The sequence below is a fragment of the Pan troglodytes genome, chromosome 2, assembly GCF_028858775.2.
Source record: "Pan troglodytes isolate AG18354 chromosome 2, NHGRI_mPanTro3-v2.0_pri, whole genome shotgun sequence".
NCBI classification, from domain to species: Eukaryota; Metazoa; Chordata; class Mammalia; order Primates; family Hominidae; genus Pan; species Pan troglodytes.
The window spans coordinates 149,303,210-149,327,244 of record NC_086015.1 but is presented as its reverse complement, the minus strand read 5'-3'; the positions used below and the strand labels follow the sequence as shown (position 1 = coordinate 149,327,244).

At 35.5% G+C, this 24,035-nt stretch overlaps 1 protein-coding gene across 12 annotated transcripts in view; it reads left to right on the top strand.

Moving 5' to 3' along the window:
* Positions 1-24,035, top strand: part of PLOD2 (procollagen-lysine,2-oxoglutarate 5-dioxygenase 2) — a 91,548-nt gene that overhangs the window by 32,923 nt on the left and 34,590 nt on the right. For 6 of the 12 annotated variants that reach the window (XM_063807248.1, XM_063807245.1, XM_063807246.1 and 3 more), the window contains exons 2-6: positions 5,876-5,967; positions 6,780-6,840; positions 8,856-8,992; positions 19,596-19,759; positions 23,393-23,505. In XM_063807248.1, the coding sequence (XP_063663318.1) occupies positions 8,931-8,992; positions 19,596-19,759; positions 23,393-23,505 (339 nt within the window). In that variant the 5' untranslated portion in view covers positions 5,876-5,967; positions 6,780-6,840; positions 8,856-8,930. The remainder of the gene's footprint in view (positions 1-5,875; positions 5,968-6,779; positions 6,841-8,855; positions 8,993-19,595; positions 19,760-23,392; positions 23,506-24,035) is intronic. The other 6 variants (XM_516801.8, XM_016942114.4, XM_063807243.1 and 3 more) reach the window with 1 other exon arrangement.

Below are 24,035 nucleotides of genomic sequence, written 5' to 3'. Positions count from 1 at the left end.
AGAAAGTGGATGAGATTGGAGAGAAGTAACCTAGGACCACATTGTGGTAATGGAGTTTCTCTACTATCCTAAGAGGGTATTTACCAATGAAGTGACATGGTCAGATATCTAACTGTTTTGAAATGATCACTCTAGCTGCTTTGTAAACAGAGGTTTAGAGTGTACAAAGTTGGCCTAAGAGGCGATTGCAGAAGCCTGAGCTAGTGCTGATTATAACTTGAGTTAGAGTTATTATAGCTTGCTGGGAGATGGAGAGGAATGTAAAGATTTGAGAAGGCGTATCTAGAGTTACTTGCTAAACTGTTTGAATAAACAGCTTCACGACTATTTTTCCATAATTTTTAAAAACAATCTGGATAGCATCTCTGGTAGAGAAAGGGATGGGAGTTATAACTCGCTGAGTTTTGCACATCAGCTACAATCTATCTTGCACATGCATCCTTTGAATATATGTGTGAGATGCTGCCTAACACATATGTAGGAGTTTGTGTCGACTGCTTTATATATACTAACTCATTTTACTCTCATGGAAATACTGTCAGGTAGATGCTATTACAGACATATTACAGTTGAGACGCAGAGTTTAAGTAACTGACCAAGTCAAAACCAAGAAGAAATAGTAGAGCTGGGATTTAAGCTTAACTACTTTGCCTTCAGATCCATATGGCCAACTATATGGATAAGTAGCAAACTTATGACCCTTAGGCCAATTCTGGCCCTTGGCTGTTTTTGCACAGCCAGCCAGACAACTACAAATGTTTTTTACATTTTTAAAAAGTTGTAAAAAAATAAGGAAAAAATCAAATTGTATTAGACAGTGTATGTGGCCCATAAGGCCTGAAATATTTACTATTTGACCTTTTGCAGAAGAAGTTTCTCAACATCTCTATTATGCTAACTTTTACTACGAAAACATTTTTCTTTAGTAGAAAGTTGAGAAACAGTAATCTTTACAGATAAAAGACATGTCTGGTCATAAAATCAGTTAGTTGTAGAATGAGAACAGTGTACTCACAGTTACTTATGTGGCACAATAATTTTTTTTTATTGTTGCCAGTTTAAAATTAACAACTGTGTTTAAAGTTACTTGAGAAGATATGGATAAAAGGCAGCTGGGCTAGTGCTGAGTTATTTAACTGTGATGCCCTCATTAAGAAAATTGATTTCAGTGCCACTGAGACTCTGTCTCAAAAAAAAAAAAAAAAAAAAAAAAAAGGATTTCAGATGGACTTCATAAGCTGCTTTAGCATTTGGTGACAGGATATATTAGCAAAAACACTTTCTGTTTTAAAACCGTGGTTTGTTTTTGAATAGAAAAATTGTGTCACCACTGAATATTGGTAAATTGTGTTCAGATATCAACAGCTATTTGGAGAAAAAAATGACTCCAACAATGCATTTTTTTTTTCTTCTAGAGCTTTGAGGACATAGCATGTTTTGGCCTTTCTAAACAAATTGACTTCTTGATTTTTGGGGAAATTATGAAATTCATCTGAATTTTCAGACAGAGCAAAATATTCAGCCATTTAACAAATATTTATTAAATCTTACTGTAGTGATAGGCATTTTGGAGGATTATGTAAAGATGATTACATTTTCTGCCACTGATTTTCATTTGGTAAGTTGTTGTTCAAATCTACCACACTGTATAGATGCATCACCTGTTTCTTATTCATGGAAACTGTATTGATCTGTTATCTAATAGAGTCTGAAGGTGGCAATAGAGGTTACATTTGGCTACTGATGAGCTTCCATTTGCTTGTTTTTTTAACCTCATGGTGCCAGGTATCTTGCTGAAACGAAGAAAATGAGATAGCTTTTGCTGTTATAGATTGGTGGTATTAGTGGTTGGCAGGTGCCTGTTATTGAAGCACCATTCCTTAGTCATCTCACTGTATCATTCATTTGGCTTATGGAGGGTGGATTGGAAAAGGTATTAATTATAGTTATTTAAATTATAATATTGTTTGGTTAAAGAACTCTGTATATTTTATCTTTCCTTATCCTTAGATGTGTCAGTCTGCTAAAAGATTTACATTGCATAATTTTCTATCTTTCTTTTGATTGGAAGTTTAGAGATTTTACATAAAGTTGTACTCTGTCTTTATAGGAATTCTATATTTTTAGTTATTTGATAACTTTCCATACTATTTTCCATAGAGGTTGAACTAATTTACATTCCCACAAGCAATGTGTAAGTGTTCCCTTTTCTTTGCATCCATGCCAACATCTGTTGTTTTTTGACCTGTTAACAATAGCCATTCTGACTGGTGTGAAATGGTATCTCATTGTGGCTTTGATTTTCACTTCTCTGATGATTAGTGATGTTGAGCATTTGTTCATATATTTCTTGGCCACTCGTATTTCTTCGTTTGAGAAGTATCTCTTCAGCCATCGCAGTACTGGGTATCTACTCAACGGGAAAGAAGTCATTAAATAAAAAAGACGCCTATACTCATAAGTTTATTGCAGCACTATTCACAACAACAAAGTCATGGAACCAACCTAAAAGTCCATCAGTGGTTGACTGGATAAAGAAAATGTGATATATATATATATGTATATAGACGATGGGATATGACACAGCTATAAAAAAAATGAAATCCTGTTCTTTGCAGCAGGATGAATGGAGCTGGAGGCCATTATCCTATGTGAGCTAACTTGGAAAACCAAATGCCACGTGTTCTCGCTTATAAGTGGGAGCTAAACAATGGGTACACATGGACATAAAGATGGAAAAAATAGACACTGGGGACTCCAAAAAGCAGGAGGTTGGGAGAGGGTTGAAAAGGGTTGAAAAGTTACCTGTTGGGTACAGTGTTCACTATGTGGGTAATGGATATACTAGAAGCCAAATCCCCACCAATATGCAATATACCTATGTAACAAACACGCTCCTGTATCCTCTGAGTCTAAAATGAAATTTAAATAAATAATAAAAAGAACTATTCAGCTGAGCTCATATTGCTGAACCATACGAAAATAAAGTTTTATGTTTTTTAACACTGAATTTTGTGTTTGTATGCAACAATGAGTAACTGAACGAGGGACTTGGAAAATATGTGTTGACTCAATAAGTGAATGAATAGATGGAAAAATAATAATTATAGGGATTTTTAAACATAACAAAAAATGCAGTTTCAGTATTTATCACATATGGCCAGTCTTGTTTTAATCTATCTACCCCAATTAACTTTAAAACAGATTGCAGGCATGATATCATTTGATAGGGTATTACTTCAGTATGTGTCTCTAAATTATAAGGACTCTTTTTTAAAAAAAGTAAATGAAATTAGCATGCTAAAAAATTAACTAATTTCTCAACATCACCAAATACCTAATTAGTGTTCAAATTTCTCTAATTTTCTCACAAATGCTTTTTTATAGCTTTTACAAATCAGATCCCAACTCAGGTCCGTGACTAACATTTGTTTGAAATGTCTCTTATGTTAATATTCTGTATATTTCCCTTCCCTTTTGTGTCTTTTGCCATCGATTACATAAATCATTTGTCCTATAGAATTTCTCATGTTCTGAATTTTATTGCTGACATCTCTTTCCTGTCACCATATCTTTGTCTCTTTATTTCTGGTAAATTTGTAGCATAAATGGTAGTGAAATCTGAAAAGTACGTATCCAGTTTAGGTTACATTTTCTAACAGTAATACTTCATAAATGGTGAGATGGTTGAATTCTTGAATTGGTTAAAAAAAAGCATGTGGGTGATACATGTCAACACTATTTTTTTTTCTCCAACTAAGATTTTTTTCTTATCATAGTCATGATACTGAATAGCAACTTAGAGGAAACAGCTGTTCATGTGTAATATTACTAACCAGACCTTTCTTTAACAAAATTATGTATTTGTGATTTGGTTGAGGTTATTTATAAAGAGCAATGGTACTGAAACAGTAGGAGTTCTTATTTGGCATAGGATTGCTGGACATGGTCAGACTACACATGATTAAGCTTTGCCTTCTGAGTCATTGGATTTGGTAACATTTTTGTCTACTCAAGGGTCTGGCCAACTTTACTTTTCCTATTAAGGATGATGAAATCCTTGCTGTTAACTTTATACTGGAATTGTAAGTGTGAAAATCCATCCAGTAAAAACTGAAACTTGTAGTTAATTCTTATGATTTATATAGACAAATTTAAGAAATGTAACTTTAAATAGAGTAATTTTATTACAGATAGACTTTAAAAAGCTCTTTGTTCTTATAAAATAAAATGTGGTATTCCCTATTTTGAAATTTACTCTGAATAATGTTAAATTTTCATAATCAGTTAAGCTCTGTTTGAAACTTTATAAATGAAAACTTTTTTAAATAGTTAATTTTAAAAAGTATTCTTAAAATACATTTACTAGGGCCTCATCACCTAGGCTGGAGTGCAGCCGTGTGATCTTGGCTCACTACCATCTCCGCCTCCCGAGTTCAAGCGATTCTCCTGTCTCAGCCTCTTGAGTAGCTGGGATTACAAGCGTGTGCCACCATACCCGACTAATTTTTGTATTTTCAGTAGAGATGAGGTTTCACCATGTTGACCAGGCTGGTCTCAAACTGCTGCTCTCAAGTGATCTGCTCACCTCGGCCTCCCAAAGTGCTGGGATTACAGGCATGACCTACCGTGCCTGGCCAAGAAATACCTTTTTCTTAGAAAAAAATCTAAGAATGTTGATGTTTATCTTCATGGAAATTATTTTTTTTTTGGTTGACTATTGAATGTTTGAATTTAGTCTTTCTTTGTATATTGTACTTACTTATATTTTATTGTAGTTACTTTCAAAATTTGACAGATAGATACATTGGTTCATCTGCTATAATTTTTAACTGATTCCTATAATGCATTATTGCCATGTTTGGTGATTGTTGCTTAGGGGATACTCAAAACCTGAATTCTTTTCTTATAAATAGAGGGCAAGTGAGAAACAAATGATGTTACTCAGAGAATATTGAAAAGATGTTAGTTTTGCTTTCTTAGTGTGTAGGTCCTTCTAAATCTTCAGTTAAAAAAAAATGTTCCAGCCCTTTTGGCATTTGTTGATGCACTTGTTTCTTTTGTGCATTTTTCCAACATGCCTTTTCCTATTAAAAATAATCATTATCTGTAGTAGCTTATGTAGGTGTTTTGAGACAATTCCTTAAATCTATCTAATTTTACTAAAAAGAAGTGTTATGTTGGATTGAAAGTAATATTTCATTATAAAATGGTAGCTAATAGTTGTATATTTACTAGGGCAGTGGTTATTTTGATTCCATTTATTCTTTAAAGAGAAACCAAAACACAATAAATAATGTTGTCACTTACAAGAATTTTCGTGAAAAAGCAATCCCGGATAGGAGAAAAAAATTAAGATTTTGTTTTAAATATTTGCTCCCAGTTGTCACAATTTATTTTAGAAAATTAGAATCAGATTTAATGATTGTATCTGTTTTTTTGTATATGTCATTATTTTGATGAATGTAATTTGCTGATCTCCTCACTGATGATGTCATAAATCAGGAATGATTTATCGATGATGGTGAAGTTTGTTGATTAGATAATGTCAGAGAATCTTAATCATGGATTATAAAGTTCATTTTCTGGAAGTTTTTCTCAATATTGAAATACTTTATTGATGGCATGATTTTTCTTAATCATCAATGTACTTTTTTGCATTGAAATAATTGTCATTTGAAGGTTCATCATTTGGCAGTAATACAACCAATCTGAGTCATCTATTTTTTCGACAGCTCTTTGTTTAGTCTTGTGTAGATCAGTAAACCAGAATATTCCCACGGGTTTAGTGAGGTCTCAATTACTGTAGTGAGTTGTAAAATGTGAGCATTTGATATCTTGGTAAACCTTCTTTTGTTTCCTTTTGTCTTTGCAGATAAATTATTAGTCATAACTGTAGCAACAAAAGAAAGTGATGGATTCCATCGATTTATGCAGTCAGCCAAATATTTCAATTATACTGTGAAGGTATGGTATATCCTTTAACCTATGAAGATCCTATAATGTGTGCCTAAAGTATGTTTTTCATAACAGCAGTACAATCTGTAATCCTCACAAGGAAGATAGCATTTGGTTACATAATTACTGTTAGTTCATGTAGTTTTTGGCTTTATTAATATTTCCTAACACAAAGAAATGGTGGTAAATGCTTGAGGTGAGGGGATAGCCAAAGTATTCTGATTTGATCATTACACATTATATGCCTGTATCAAAATATCACATGTACCCCATAAATATGCAACTACTATGCACCTGTAATAATTAAGATAAAATAATGCTGTGCCACTCAAACAATAATTTCTGAATTTTTGCCAATGATTTGTATAAATATACTCTATGAAACAGCAAAAAAAAGTTAATATGTATTTGCATATATATATATAATTTCTTTCTGGCAGGTCATGTACAAATACAATGTAAATAAGATTTGGCAGAGATTTTTTTCACTGACTGCATAATTTTTTCTGTAATGGGTTTTGCTATTGTAGGATGATTCTTTGTTTGCAGGGAATTAGAAACAAATGTGAAGAGGGTGCCTTTTCTGTCTATTATTGAGAATTGCTTTTGTTTTTGCTTTTTTTGTTTGTTTGTTTGTTTTCATTTAGAGGAATTTGGGAGGATTGTTAATATATTTTTAACCAAAGCATTTTAGAAAACTTATCTCCAGGTGAACATCTCATTGACAAGTGATCAGAGGAAACTTGGGGAAATTGATAGAACTATTAAACTCAGCTATGAGAGGCGTGCCATTTTATTTACTTACTTGTTTTTTTTAATAGAAAGAAGGATCTGTCAGCCAAGTCTTTTCTACAAATAAGAGGAGAACAAGGAGATACCTAGGTAGGAACACAAAAAGCAAAAAACTTTTTTTTAAAAAAGAAGAAAGATTACTTTTTGGAGAAAAACTGATCCATTTGAGTATGTAGTATATTAAAAAGGTAGTTTTTATTAAATAACCACTGAAATACTAAGTATAGATGTAAACATAGAACAGCTAAGTGTTAATATAGAACAGCTAATAAACAGCTAAACTTTGCTGAAAAAGAGATGTAGTGGTAACAACTAGATGTTTAATATAGGATAAATGAAAAACATGTTAGAAATATGTTACTATGATAGATGGAAAATGTAGCAGTATGCACTGATAGGAGACACTGTGGAAATAAAATTAGGATAAAATAATGCTGAAATCTAGTTGGGGAATCATTAGGGTTCAGACTGGAGAGAGAGTAGAATGTTTCTTATGTGCAAGGCACCTTGTAAGGAACTTTATATATGATATGCTGTTAAGTCACTATATGAACCATGTAAGGTAGATACTACTTTATTTCTGGATGAGGAAAACTTGTCCCAAGGCAAATAACTATATAAAGTATAATATCAGATCTTGGACCCCATCCCCACTTAACTTACTGGAGTTTATGATCCTTTTGCTCTCTCCTCATGTAATGCAGTGGTTCCCAAAGTGTGGACCCCAGACCACCAACATCTGCATTGCCTGGCTACTGATTAGAAAAAAAAAATAATCAGGCTCCACCTCAGACCGACTGAATTACAAATCCTGGGGGTGATACCCTGAAGTCTGTGTTTGAACAAGGCTTCCATGAGATTCAGATGCACACTGAAATTTGACAACCACTAGTGTAGTGGAAAGAACATAGAGGGTGGTGCTTAACATGGTGTATTGCACAGAGTAGACTCTCAGATGTCGTTGGGTACAATGTTGCATTAGGATTAGGGATTCCAGATGGGTTGTGGAACAAATCTCAGGGCCAGAGGAGGCCAATTTTTAGAGCAAGTACTATTAATGCTTCTAGATTAGCCTAGTTTGAATCCAGATCCAAAACAGCTTGAGTTTTCTTGGGTTGTGTTTTTCCCTCAACCTGCCACATAGGAAGTGATAAGTTATAATAGGACATTTGAGGCTGGGAGCCCCACAGGCTTTGCCGGCAAGATTTATCTCCGGCTCAGTATTAAGTAAAGTTAGAACTAGTGGTATTTATTATTAAATTTTATTTTATCCTTTTCTTGTGTGTTTATTTTTAATTTCATTCTCCATTAATTTCCCAGATCTCTTAGTAGATCATTATAATGGCAACTTCAGACTTTGTTTTGATGAAATGAAGAGAAAAGGTGTGTGTTGTGTGGGGGAAGGGACGTGTATTGCACTTTCTGTTCCCTTAGAGTCAGTGTGTCATCATGCATTTCCAATTCAGGGAGCAGCTGCTGAGGCTCAAGCAAATAGTGAAGAGAAAGGGTACAGGGTAATTAAAATCAAATTTAAATTAATCATACTTAGGCAATATCTTGCATTGAAAAATCCTTATTAAGCTTTAGACAATTACATAAGTTTAAGATGTATAAGGTAAAGAAGGTGATTTTTTTCTTGATGCCCTCTGCAATTCCCTGAAAAACCCATTTTGGTTCAGTAGGAAAATCACTTAAAGGCCCCTCATCAAGGAGTCACTGAGCTTCAATGTTGATCATAAAGATTTCCTGCCAGATTGAAAAAAAAGTGATATGGGAAATTTATTCATTTTTCTTCTTTATGGTCTAAACAAATAGGAATAAAATGATGTAATGTGAGAAATACTTTCTGGGTCTACTTCCTTGGATTAGACTCACAACTTTTGAGATGGTAAAAATTGAGAAGGGCATTTTGGGGATGGATAACATTGAAGAATTATGATCTGATTTAGGCATCTAGATTTTTTTTTCTAGAATCATGATTCCATGAAACATTAGAAGAGTGGTTACGGTACAGTACTGTTCAAGTTGATGATGTCTTTAAGTTTTTCATAGTACTTTCATAATTTGAGTTTTGCTCAGGAATGAAATGTTGATTTTGTTTATAGGTCCTTGGTCAAGGAGAAGAATGGAGAGGTGGTGATGGAATTAATAGTATTGGAGGGGGCCAGAAAGTGAGATTAATGAAAGAAGTCATGGAACACTACGCTGATCAAGATGATCTGGTTGTCATGTTTACTGAATGGTAAGAGAAACACCCTGTGGATTTTAAAATCTATATTCAATTACTTTTTAAAGAGCTGAGATTTATATTTGTAGATGATGTATTAAAATATGGCTGGGCGTGGTGGCTCACGCCTGTAATCCTAGCACTTTGGGAGGCCTAGGCAGCTGGATCACAAGGTCAGGAGTTCAAGACCAGCCTGGCCAAGATGGTGAGACCCTGTCTCTACTAAAAATACAAAAAATTAGCCGGGCGTGGTGGCAGGTGCCTGTAATCACAGCTACTTGGGAGGCTGAGGCAGAGAATTGCTTGAACCCAGGAGCAAGGTTGCAGTGAGCCAAGATTGCGCCACTGCACTCCATCCTGGCAACAGAGCGAGACTCCATTTCAAAAAAAAATTATTGACAAGGAATTATTGTTTTAAAAAGTAGATATTACTATTCTGTAGGTTGCCCGTTCACTCTGATGGTAGTTTCTTTTGCTGTGCAGAAGCTCTTTAGCTTAATTAGGTCCCATTTGTCAATTTTGGCTTTTGTTGCCATTACTTTTGGTGTTTTAGACATGAAGTCCTTGCCCATGCCTATGTCCTGAATGGTATTGCCTAGGTTTTCTTCTAGGGCTTTTATGGTTTCAGGTCTAACATTTAAGTCTTTAATCCATCTTGAATTAATTTTTGTATAAAGGTGTAAGGAAGGGATCAAGTTTCAGCTTTCTACATATGGCTAGCCAGTTTTCCCAGCACCATACAGAAAGGGAGAAAATTTTTGCAATCTACTCATCTGACAAAGGGCTAATATCCAGAATCTACAATGAACTCAAACAAATTTACAAGAAAAAAACAAATAAGGCCATCAAAAAGTGTGTGAAGGATGTGAACAGACACTTCTCAAAAGAAGACATTTATGCAGCCAAAAGACACATGAAAAAATGCTCATCATCACTGGCCATCAGAGAAATGCAAATCAAAACCACAATGAGATACCATCTCACATGAGTTAGAATGGCGATCATTAAAAAGTCAGGAAACAACAGGTGCTGGAGAGGATGTGGAGAAATAGGAACACTTTTACACTGTTGGTGGGACTGTAAACTAGTTCAACCATTGTGGAAGTCAGTGTGGTGATTCCTCAAGGATCTAGAACTAGAAATACCATTTGACCCAGCCATCCCATTACTGGGTATATACCCAAAGGATTATAAATCATGCTGCTATAAAGACACATGCACAGATATGTTTATTGCGGCACTATTCGCAATAGCAAAGACTTGGAACCAACCCAGATGTCCAACAATGATAGACTGGATTAAGAAAATGTGGCACATATACACCATGGAATACTATGCAGCCATAAAAAATGATGAGTTCATGTCCTTTGTAGGGACATGGATGAAGCTGGAAACCATCATTCTCAGCAAACTATCGCAAGGACAAAAAACCAAACACCGCATATTCTCACTCATAGGTGGGAATTGAACAATGAGATCACATGGACACAGGAAGGGGAACATCACACACGGGGGCCTGTTGTGGAGTGGGGGAACGGGGGAGGGATAGCATTAGGAGATATACCTAATGTTAAATGACAAGTTACTGGGTGCAGCACACCAACATGGCACATGTATACATATGTAACTAACCTGCACGTTGTGCACATGTACCCTAAAACTTAAAGTATAATAAAAAAAAAGAGGCAAAAGTAGATATTACTAGTTATAAAACTATTGTATTAATCAGTTATCGTGCTGCTACAAATTCCTGAGACTGCATAATTTATAAAGAAAAGAGGTTTAATTGGCTCACAATTTCACAGGCTGTACAGGAAACATGATGCTGGCCAGCTGCTTGGCTTCTGGAGAGGCCTCAGGAAACTTAGGATTATGGCAGAAGGCAAAGGAGGAATGAAGGTCTCACATGATTGGAGCAGGAGGAAGTGAGGGGATGTGCTACATGCTTTTAAACAATCAGATCTCATGAGAACTCTATAATGAGAACATCACTAGGGGGATGGTGCTAAACCATTAGAAACTGCCCTCATGATCCAATCACCTCCCACCCAACCCCACCTCCAGCACTGAGGGTTACGTTTCAACATGAGATGTGGGTGGGGACGTAGATTCAAATTATATCAACTATGGTCTGAGATGATGTAATGCCATTAAAGATGATGAATTACCATAAACACTAATGAGACAACATGGCAAGAGCTAACGTTTTTGTGAAATTCATACTTTAGTCTTGAGTTAAGAATAAAGATCATAGTGAGCTTTACTATTGAGACAGGTAACTTAATGGATTCTGGTTAAACAGAAGAAAAAAGACCACGCAAAGTTATAAATACAAGTGAGACATTAGAAAGCCTGTGTTACTAAGAAAGAAGAACCTTTTTAATATAAATATATTTTGTGTAATATTTCACTCTCCTAATTAAAATATCCACTCTTTTTTGCCATCTTCTTATAATTTTATAATAACATCAAATTGTCATGAGTTATTAGTTACTACTTCCTTTCTTTTATTTTCTGTGTCTTACTTGTTTTTGTTATTGATTGCTCATTTTAAGTCCCCATGAATTTTCCCCTCTAACTTAGGAAAGTCTTTTTACATATTTTTTCTCAATTTGAAAATATAAAGACACAAATTATTTGCAGATGAAAATAAGAGTAATATTTTTATGCATTAGTATAAATAAGAAAGTTGTAAATTATGAAATGAAAGTAGATATTAATATAATGAAGTCCCAGTGCCGTACACACTTAAAAATTTTCAAAAGATACATAACACTTGCATCTGTAAAATTTTCCTGTTATATTTTACACAAAATCTTAAGTTCTGCTTGTGGTTACCTATTTTGCAAGATGAAGTATGGTAAGGCAAGTGTTAGCCATAGTGTACTGGGAATTTTTCTACAGCATTTGTTATTTTTTTTACACTTAGAAAAAGAATACCAAGTTCATTAAAATAGCTCTGTAGAATAAATACTGAGTATGTTTTGGTTTAAAATTACCATGGATTTCAAACAGCCATATTAGTCAGCTTAAACTTGCCACATGTACATTTTCACTTTGGCTCTGAGGCAGATTCTCCTTGTAAGAGTTACTACATGTGAGTCAGAAATGATTTTACATCCTCAAGCTTCCTTTTGGGTTTTAGGAAGAACTTTTCTCTACCATCACTCTCGCATCACCATCCCCCACCTCCGGCCCCCTATCTAATATTTGTCCTTGTGGACAACTGGTATAGTGAGGGACCTATTTTTTTCTCATGAGAAGAAGGACACTGTGATATACCTAAAGCCTGCTTGAGGTTGAGTTTGTTGATTTAGATGATACTTTAGGACCCAGCTTGACAGAAAAGATAATAAAATTTTAATGGAAGACACAGTGTCTTCCAGGCACTGTTAGTGTTTGGGATATATCATGGAAACAAACAGATAAAATTTCTGACATCTCCTGTGAGAACAGCCAGCTAACTGAAAACATGGGTGCCCACTCAGCCAAGTTGTTGTCTAAGAAGAGTCATTAACATTTTCTGCATCATTACCTACCATGACTATCCTGTGGAAAAAACCTAGGGGTCATGAGAAAGTAACCAGGAGGGTAAAGAGGGATGAGCAATTGAAGCCACATAAGAAATTTTTTTTACCCTTCTTATTTTTTAAAAACAACACCCTTTTTAGAAAGTTTATACAGAGTGATGAATCTAGTTGAAAATTGTAATCTAGGGCCTGGGAGAATGAATTAAACTGTTTGTAAATGGTTTGAAATATGATGCCCATTCTGTAACACAATTCCTAAACTCTTAATTAAGGTTAGCTCTGGTAAAGGGCCAGAATTCAGGATATATTCATTTTAATAAAGCAAAACATTCTTATTTTTTATGTGGTATTTTTAAGGACAACTCAACTGTTTTATGGAAGCATAGGTCACTATCATATGAAAATATACACAGATTTATATACTTAGTGGTTTAGATGAGCCTTTTAAGAAACACAGCTTTGTTAGGGCATAATTTATATAACATGCCATAAACATTTGTAAGTGTAAAATTCAATGAATTTAATTAAATTTGCAGAGTCGTGCAGTCATCCCCATTATTCAATTTTAGAATGTTTCCAATACCCCATAATTATCCCGTATGCCATTTAGACATGCTAAAAAGCCTGAATTAATTTAGAAACAATTTTGTCGCATTCCTTCCATGGAATATGTATTCTAAACTTACTTTTGGATGAACGTTTAAAATTAGAAACTGGCTCTTTATAATCTGTAGGGTAAGATTTATTATATTTAATTTAGATAAAAATAAATATTTGGCAAGGTTTTAGGTTATTCTCAGAACAAAAGGAAAACTGAAGATATCCATATATGAGTGAGACCATCTGATACTGTCTTTTTGTGCATGGCTTATATCATTAACCTAGTAACCTCCAGTTGTAACCATTTTGTTGTTGCAAATAACAGGATTTCCTTCTTTTTTATGGGTGAATAATATTCCATTATGTATGTACTCCATATTTCCTTTATCCATTCATCTGTTGATACATACTTAGATTTGTTCCATATATTTACTATTATAAGTAGTGTTGCAGTAAACATGGAAGTATAGGTATCCCGTTGATATACTTATTTTCTTTCCAACAGCACAACAAAAATATCCCCAATGATCAAGTGGGATTTATCCCAGGAATGCCAGGATGGTTCAATATTTATCTGTTAAAATTGTATTCATTTTATGCCAACTAACTCCCTTTCCCTCCCTCCAAAATTTATAAAATAATTTTAATCATTTTATTGTGATTTTATCATAATCTGTTGTGCAAAGTCAACTGGGTACGTGGGTGTTTTTAACTGTGTGTGTGCGTGTGTGTGTGTGTGTGTCTGTGTCTGTGTGTCTGTGTCTGTGTGTTTTGAGGGTGGGTGGTTAGGAGTGGATCTATAGTATTGGTTTGTGATGTTAATTATCTCTGGAAATATAGACATATGCTTCAGGTGAAGATATGATGAAAGAATTATCAGGTGTGAAGCTACTTCTGTGCTGCTAATAGTTTGGATGATTATAATTTTTTGCTGAAGTTTATGCCAATAATGATAAAGGATTGGGGCTAAATGACAAGGTTAGGGAACACTTCTGTTGCTTTCTTTTTTGGCTATATGGGAGCTTTTGCTTCTTGTTGAGACTCAAGATGATGGATTCTGTGGCTTGTACCACTGCCTGTTTTTGTAAAAAGTTTTATTGAAATGCAGCTGTGCTCATTTGTTTACATATTGTCTGTGGTGGCTTTTGCAACACAGTGACAGAGTTCAGTCACTGTGACAGACAATATGGTCATCAGGACCTAAAATATTTTCTGTAAAAGGCCAGAGAGTAAATATTTACTGACTCCCGCTTTAGGCCATAGTTGAGAACCATTGATACAGTCTGGGAACTGGCACAGAATCATTTTTAAAATAGTTTGTCAGACAGTCTTATTTATGAGTGAGGAAGAGATGGGTAATGTAGAGGTCTCTAGGGTTTTAAAATTAATCTAGCCTTGTGCCTTCTAGTGGGAGTGGAGAGGATTTGAATGCAAAATAAATTAAGTAGATGGAATCAATAGGATTAAGGAAAAGATTCCATGAGATAGGCCATGGAAAGAGAGGAGTGAAGGGTGAATGAAAGATTTTCAACCTAGGTGACTATGTGGTTGATGGTGTCACAGAAGTAGGGAACACAGAAGGACAAAAAGGAAAAACACTTAGAAAATCTCAATCATCTATTGAGATAGAACACTGACATGTCTGGCAGGGGACTCAGTATGACCACATCAGGTAGAATCTTATGGTTTTTTCAGGACCCAGGCATACTTACCACAGTTATATGTGGAAAATTTTATTTTCTTCACATGTAGATGGACTCAATTTCTGTGAGAATATTTTTATGACCTGTGTTTTATTTCCCTAAGTGTTGGCCGGTCTGAGAAATAAAGGGAAAGAGTACAAAAGAGAGAAATTTTAAAGCTGGGTGTCCAGGGGAGACATCACATGTTGGCAGGTTCCGTGATGCCCCCCAAGCCGCAAAACCAGCAAGTTTTTTTTGTTTTGTTTTGTTTTCTATATTCATTTTATTAATTCATCCCCCCCAAGTTTTCTACAGAATCCTGGAATTCTTCTCAGTGTAGTCAATACATTGACAGTTTGTCGATTTTAATGAAGACATCCCTCTCAGAGCCTGTGCTGTTCCGCAGTTGGGATTGATGCGTCTCTAGGCCTGCAGGGACTTCCCTTCACCATCATATGGGAATCCTCTGTGACTCTACCCTGTGTGGATTCTTCTGTGCCCTGTTTTTCATGTCTTCCTCTTTCTTAGTTTATTCCCTTAATTTGGTGGAGCATGTTCTCCAGTATTTACCTCTACTTTCCTTTTCCCCACTCTTCGTACCAAATTTTGCAGATTGGGTTCTCCAGAAAGTAGAATCTTAGGTGGAAATTAGTGTGTGGAAGGCTTATTAGGAATGCTTGTTGGATCAATGCTTATGATTATGCAGTTTGGTTGGATTCATCTGTGTTCTTCTACTGATTTTTCCTGGGGTCACTTTTGTGGCTGCAGTAATCTGGCTGCTCCACTGAGAGTATGTCTGGTTGTTAGCTGGGACTGTTGGCTGGATACTTTTGCTTATCTACAGGTCATCTCTTCGAGGATAATTTGGGTTTCTTTTGCTGTATTAGTCCATTTTCACACTGCTGTAAGAAATACCTGAGACGTACTTGGTTTTCAGGGCACTACATTGCCTTGAAAACCAGCAGGTTTTTATTAGTGATTTTCAAAGGGGAGGCAGTGTATGAATAGGGTGTGGGTCACAGAGATCACATGCTTCATAAGACAATAAAATATCACAAGGCAAATGGGGGCAAAGCGAGATCGCAGGACCGGGGCGAAATTAAAATTGCTAATGAAATTTCAGGTACGCATTGTCATTGATAACGTCTTATCAGGAGACAGGGTTTGAGAGCAGACAACTGGTCTGACTAAAATTTACTAGGCAGGAATTTCCTCGTCCTAATAGGCCTGGGAGTGCTACCGGAGACTGGGGCTTATTTCATCCCTTATCTGCAACCGTGTAAGACAGACATTCCTAGAGCAGCCATTTTAGAGACCTACCCCTAGGAAAGCATTTTCTTTCTCAGGGCTGTTCCTTACTGAGAAAAAGAATTCAGCGATATTTCTCCTATTCGCTTTTGTAAGAAGAGAAATATGGCTCTGTTCCGCCTGGCTCTCAGGCAGTCAGACCTGATGGTTACCTCCCTTGTTCCCTGAACATTGCTGTTATCCTGTTCTTTTTTCAAGGTGCCCAGATTTCATATTGTTTAAACACACATGATTTACTAACGATTTGCACAGTTAATGCAATCATCACAGGGTCCTAAGGCTACGCACATCCTCAGCTTACAAAGATGATGGGATTAAGAGATTACAGTAAAGACAGGCATAGGAAATCACAAGAGTATTGATTAGGGAAGTGATAAATGTCCATGAAATCTTCACAATTTATGTTCAGAGATTGCAGTAAAGACAGGCATAAGAAATTATAAAAGTATTAATTTGGGGAACTAATAAATGTCCATGAAATCTTCACAATTTATGTTCTTCTGCCATGGCTTCAGCCGGTCCCTCCATTTGGGGTCCCTGACTTCCCGCAACACCTGTGTGCATTTTTTTAAATTTGACAATTTGACTTTTTACAGCCAAAATAAATTTAAGTAGGAAACCTTCCTTGCCCTTTGAGAAGTTTTAAGTAAGTTCAAATAACTTTTCTAAAGTATTTAAACACAGAAATAGCAGTGCTACTAGAATGAGATAGGAAAGGTTTCAGCAACATGAAATTTTTCTTCAAAGGCAATTATGTGATAACTTTTGTCTTGACTTTTTGCTTTAAAATAATTGTGTTTTGTTATAAAGATAATACAGGCTTATAAAACGCTAAATTATAAAAGTTGCCATAACTCCTTTTCAAACAACTGACATTTATTAATAGTTTGAGCTATACTGTTTATATAATCTGTATCCATCATTAGGGTTTCAAAGACAAAAAATATTCACTCACATTCCAAAAGTGCATTTATAACTTTTTTTAATTTTTAAATTTTATTATTATTTTACTTCAAGTTCTGAGATATATGTGCAGAACGTGCAGGTTTGTTACATAGGTATACATGTGCCATGGTGGTTTGCTGCACCTATTACCCCATCATCTAGAGTTTTTTTTTTTTTTTTTTTTTTTGAGACCAAGTCTCACTCTGTCACCAGGCTGGAGTGCAGTGGCATGATCTCAGCTCACTGCAACCTCCACCTCTCGGGTTCAAGCAATTCTCCTGCCTTAGCCTCCCAAGTAGCTGGGATTACAGGCGCACATCACCACGCACAGCTAATTTTTGTATTTTTAGTAGAGATGGGTTTTCACTATGTTGGCCAGGATGGTCTTGATCTCTTGACCTCATGATCCGCCCGCCTTGACCTCCCAAAGTGCTGGGATTGCAGGCGTGAGCCACCGTGCCCGGCCTCATCTAGGTTTTAAGCCCTGCATGAATTAGGTATTTGTCCTAATGCTCTCCCTCTCCTTGCCCCCCGCCCACCGACAAACTCCACTGTGTGATGTTCCCCTCTCTGTGTCCATGTATTCTCATTGTTCAGCTCCCACTTATGAGTGAGAACACGTGGTGTTTGGTTTTCTGTTTCTGTGTTAGTTTGCTGAGAATTATGGGATTCCACCTTCATCCATGTCCCTGCAAAGGACATGAACTCATTCTTTTTATGGCTGAATAGTATTCCATGTTGTATATGTGTCACATTTTCTTTTTCCAGTTTATCATTAATGGGCACTTGGGTTGGTTCCAAGTCTTTGCTATTGTAAATAATGCTGCAGTAAACATATGTGTGCATGTAACTTTATAGAAGAATGATTTGTAATTGTTTGGGTTTATACCCAGCAATGGGATTGCTGGGTCAAATGGCATTTCTGATTCTAGATCCTTGAGGAATTGCCACACTGTATGCATGCTGCTACCTGCAAAATTTCAGACTCAGTTTAGTCAGAGTCTCCAATCGTAAGATGCTCTGACATCACAAGCTATTTTTCCCCATCTCCAGGCAATGCACAAAGGGTCTGTTTATCACTCGCATGGTAGTCGCTCTTTCAGAGACTTTGGTTTATTTGCCTCACTTCTCATGGCCCAATTACCCATAAAACTGGTCTTATTTCCCAGTCTTCATTATTAAAAAAAAAATTATCAACAACTTATAGTCTTGAGGAAAATATCACCGTTAAATCCGGTTGAGGAAATCAGTTGTACTTAGCAGAAAAAGTACAGTGTTATGTTTTGTAATGTCAGATTAATCAGTTTTGTTTTTAATAAACAGGGCAAAGTTTGAGGTTTCAGTCAGAAAAATTTTATTGTAACTTAAAGTTCAGTTTCAAAAGTACAAGTATTTGGCTAAAAATAAAATTTTTTAACATACACATTTGTAAAAACTTTGAAGTGAGTTTTCCTCTGTCTCTCCCTTCACTGTAGTCCCTTTCATGTTAATTTTTAACTTTGTTCAGTGTTTACAGTGTGCCAGGAGTTATTTTTAATTTTTTAAAATTATAACTTGAGGATATAGATACTACTTTTCCCTCCATTTTATACTTTACACTTAAGTGTAAAGAGGTTAAGTGACTTGTCCTAAGGTTATTCTCATATCAAGTGGCAGAGGTGGGATTAGAAACCCACCTGGCAGACTTCAAATTGTATGCTGTGAATGACTTTACAATTATGCTGTTAGCTACCTGGGATGGTAAGTCATTAATTTATCATCATTGGAAACCTTTGGTCTTAAGGTGCACTGATGTAAAAAAATGTAAAATAATTTGTGATTGTAATGAATAAAGAACTTATTGCAGAGTAGAAAAATTTTAGATAGTGGCTGTTATACTTCACATTTTGTTAAGTCATTGTGATTCTGTGAATGAACCATGAGGAAGAAAGTCATCAGAAAAATCAATGAAATTATAGATATTAAATTATAGTGTCAGTTTTTACAAAAATTTTCTCCCAAGTGTATTGAGCTTTAAAAACCTGCAGTTGTCTGAACGCACTTATTTTAAGATTCCATGCTAAACAGTCATTCAGATATTAAACATACATTGATGACATTTAGCAGTTAAACACATTTTGTCAAAAATAATTCTTCAGAAACTAATGGACTGGTACAAATTTACTTGAAATATTAGGCAGTTATGGCAACTTCCGTAAGTGATTCTATCTGTATTATAAAGTTATACAACAAGTAACTGCATTTCTAACATTTCAATGCTGTTTTAGAATTTCAATTTGGGAATAAGTGATTATTGAAAAAAAAATTAAGGCTAACACTAAAAAAGCTGACTTTTATTTGGACTTCATTTGCTAATGTAAACTAATAATTCAATACAATTCATATAATTTAAGTTGAGAGAAATTTTGTTTGGTGTTCTGTGTAAATAGTTGGCACAGGTATTAATCTTGCGTTGTATTCTTGATTCTGACTTTTGTTAGAGAACTTTTCATGGTTTATGTGCCTAGATTCTGACAAGTGTATTTTAAAACACATTTTTTCCTCATTGAACAGCTTTGATGTCATATTTGCTGGTGGTCCAGAAGAAGTTCTAAAAAAATTCCAAAAGGCAAACCACAAAGTGGTCTTTGCAGCAGATGGAATTTTGTGGCCAGATAAAAGACTAGCAGACAAGTATCCTGTTGTGCACATTGGGAAACGCTATCTGAATTCAGGAGGTGAGTTAGATACTGGAAGAAAAGTTTAATGCAAGTTATAAAGACTAATGAAACAACCATTTTTGTAGATGTAGTAACTTTAGATATGAAGTTTTAAATAACCCTTATTTTATTATTAGTATATTGACAAAGCATTTTCCCATGTATTATGTGAGTTGGTGTTCCTAAAAACACTAGGTAATATAAATGTTATAATTTCCAAATTATAAGTGAGGAAACTCATGTTTTTCAAATTTAAGTGACTTCTAGAGATATTCTGTTGTTAAAGGAAGAAAAGTATGGATCCAGTTCCTTTAATTATGACACATTGAGAATTTTCTTGCTCTAGGATAAGTTTAGTAAGCTTCCTTACTTGAAAAAAAATTATTCTCAGTCCTCAATCAAGTAGCTTTTAAGAATAGGTATTACTTAATATTATCTGATTTTAAACATTATGGGATTAAATAAATGATTTGTCTTGAACCCAGTAGTGAAAAATATCTAACATTGAGTGTCTGGGTATACTTAAAATATTGCATTAGCTGTGCTACCACGGATTAAAGGAATGAATTACCACATTCCTCAGTCCAGCCTTTAGAAAATTAAATAAAATTTGACTTTGGAAATTATGATGGCTACAAATTTATTTTTACTAGTTTGAGATTAATGTAAACATAGGGACAAAAGACATAATCAAATAGGATGAAGGACATGTTAGAGAAACAAATTGGGTACAAATTGCAAACCACATTGGAAAAATGGATTTTGGGGGTGATCTACGTGTATATAACCAGTACTATCCAGGCTAGTTAAAATAAGTGCTGCTTCAGGTAGCAGCATATCTGAGTTCTAGGCTTTGCTTAGCCACTAGGAAGTGATTTAGTTTCTTGGTAATGCCTCAATTTCAGCTCTTTGCACCTGCACTTTATTTTATCAACATATTCCCACAGTTGTACCTTGGAACTTTGATAGCTCATATAGATTTTGTACTTTTGAAACCTTAAATTCCAGTTTGCACTGCCTGGCTTGAAATCTCTTTTCCTCTTCATCTCAATATTTCTACAGATAATGCTTTCTGGGATCTCTTGACCATTTTCTTTTCTCCAAATCTATCTACCACCTTTGGATTTAACTTCCATATTCAAGTGAGAACCCAAGGTTTATCATATTGGTTACTCTGTGCTTCTTGCCTTAGCAGTCTTTCTCTGTTGGATTTCCAGCTTGTGAGCCGTCAAAGCCTCTCCCTAATATGGCTACCCACCATCACTTCTCTGCTTGAGCATGCGGCTCATGGATGGGTGCTGTTTCCACATCATGGCCTCCATACTGTCAAGACCTCAGTAACATATGGCTAATCTTGCAACTTATTCTAAGTCCTCCATTGTTTAAAACCAATTTTTTAAAGGAAGTATGTAGCTATGGGACTCTGAGACATGTTTTACTTTATACTTGTTGAAATTTTTCTGAAGATGACTTGCATAGTGAAATCTCGTAAATTTATTTCAAATAGTGATGTATGTACTCAGGTGGTTAGGTTTCAGACAGACTCACAGTGCTTTGGAAGCAGCAAGAAATTAGCAAGCAAGTGCAGTTGTAAGTCAGTTTAATTAAGGAAAAGGTGTTTTAAGTGGGAAAGTAATCATAAAAGGACATCAAAGCATCATCCTTACGCTTTCTGTAGTCAAAATAATTAGAGAAGGGCAGAAAATATAAATATGTTTAATAAAAGTTTGAATAATTTCATAGATCACATATTTACAGTTATTTAAGGGACATGAGTTGTTTGTGGGCATACTATTTAGTTTTTAAAAATAGTTTTTGGCCAGGCACGGTGTCTCAAACCTGTAATCCCAGCACTTTGGGAGGCCTAGACAGGAAGGTGACTTGAGCCCAGGTGTTCAGGCCAGGCTGTGCAATGTAGGGAAATCCCATTTCTACTAAAATTTTTTTTTTAATTATCTGGGCATGGTGGCACATGGCTGTGGTCCTAGCTACTTTGGAGACTGAGGTGAGGAGATTGTTTGAGCCCAGGAGGTCGAGGCTGCAGTGAGCCATGAGTGCACCATTGCACTCTAGCCTGGGTGGCAGAGTGAGAGCCCCATCTCCAAAAACAACAACAAAAAGAGTTTTTAATAGAAAAATATAAATCACATAAAATATGTAATGTGAAAATAGATGTTTTTTTTCATTTATTGAGGACATTTGGGGTCTGTAAAATAAGGAAACAATTTTTGAAGAACAGTAATATAAACCATTGGAAAATGTTGAGTGTCTCTGTGTGGTACATTTTTCATCATAGAAAATTGGCCATGGGATTTAAAAAATGTATTGTCTTCTCCCCAGAATTTTTTTATTTGATGCCAGGCATGGTGGCTCACGCCTGTAATCTCAGCACTTTGGGAGGCTGAGGCGGGCAGATCACCTGAGGTCAGGAGTTCGAGACCAGTCTGACCAACATGGCGAAACCCCATCTCTACTAAAAATACAAAAATTAGCCGGGCATGGTGATGGGTGCCTGTAATCCCAACTACTTGAGAGGCTGAGGCAGGAGGTGGAAGGCGGAGGGGAACTCGGGAGGCATAGGTTGCAGTGAGCCAAGATTGTGCCTTTGCACTCCAGCCTGGGTGACAGAGCGAGACTCTGTCTCCAAAAAAAAAAAAAAAAAAAAAAAAAAATTTATATGGCAAGAACCAAAAAATGAGCAACCATTGATTGGTTTTGGTCATGTTTTCATTTTGTCTTTTTTCTCCAATAACAGTAATTTCCCTGGACCTATTTTTTTAATTCTTTTAAGAAAATTTTAATTTTGACAGTTAAAAAATAGATTTTTCTTCAACTCACAGGAGTAACATTGGTTCCTTTTTAAAAGTATTGAATGTCAATGAAACATAGCAGCTTGGCTGCATTTCCATAATTCAGAGGAAGATTCAGACAGGAAAAATGATTCCGTTCGTGTCTTTAATAGACAAATGTTATTGGCGGTCTTAATGCTTATGCTTTAAGGCCAAGGAGAACAATCCAATTTTAGACTTCCTTTTTCCAGACTATGACACAAAAAACCTAGCCAGAAAATGGTTTAGCAGGCACAATAATGACTGGCCAAAGTAGTGGAAACATTTCCAAAATGTCTTAGATATAAAATTTCTTTGGGATGTTTGCAGTTAGTGACAAATCCAGCATTCGTTTGATTGCATTAGCATCTCTGGCACTGACAGTAAAACCACTGTAGTAGAGATTTTATTCTGTAAGAAAGAGTGAGTTCTCCGCAGAGAATCCAAGAAGAGCTTTTTAGAAGGTCAGAGAAAAAAATTCTTGTCTCAGTCTATTCTTTTCCTAGTAAATCTGTTTCCCTTAGGAGCCTTGGAAAACATTAGTTCTCCCTCTTTTGTCAATTACTTTTGGAGACACATTTATTTAAAAAGAGTTTGGTTATTTTCTGTTTTGCAGTTGGTAGCAAACACTCTATTGGAGTTTATATATAAAACAAGGGGCACTCAATAATTCATATTTCTTTCATGGTGAGCTGTGAAATTCCAACCTAAGAATTAGGCTTCATGACTTCACAACTCTGTTCAACTGGTCAGTGAAATTAACATGACACCAGTTTTGGTCTTTGAATCCTAAATTATCTACTTTCTCTCTGCTGTGTTGCAGGATTTATTGGCTATGCTCCATATGTCAACCGTATAGTTCAACAATGGAATCTCCAGGATAATGATGATGATCAGCTCTTTTACACTAAAATTTACATTGATCCACTGAAAAGAGTGTGTAACAGCTGCAATTTTTTTGTTTTATTGATTTGGTTGTTTTGTGTGTTATATTGTGTTAATGTGGAGTGGTCAGAAACAAAGGTTTTATGATAGTATGGCAAATGGTAAACTGAATTTCAAAATGTTGAAAACATATTTTTAATAGGTGAGATTGGTTTATGTCACCTGGCTGGATATCAGCACTAGCTTAGTATGTCTTTATGGCTTCTCTTTTGTGGCCGAGTTGGCAAACTTGCCAAACTTGGTTGGATCAGGCAGAAGGAAAGAAGAACTATGTAATGCAGTGCTATATGTATTGAAACACATATTGAAATGACTTGATACTAAAATGAAATGGCAGCCCTCACACCACTGTCATGGCCCTACCTCCACTGCATACTCACTTAGGCTGCCTTAAAATAACAGAATAGGTTACATTATCAAAACTTCTGAGCTTGGAGATTTAAAGAGACAATAATGAAATCCTAAAGATTCTAGAGAATGTCTTCTTTTATATTCTTGAATAAATAACTGTCATTTATTAA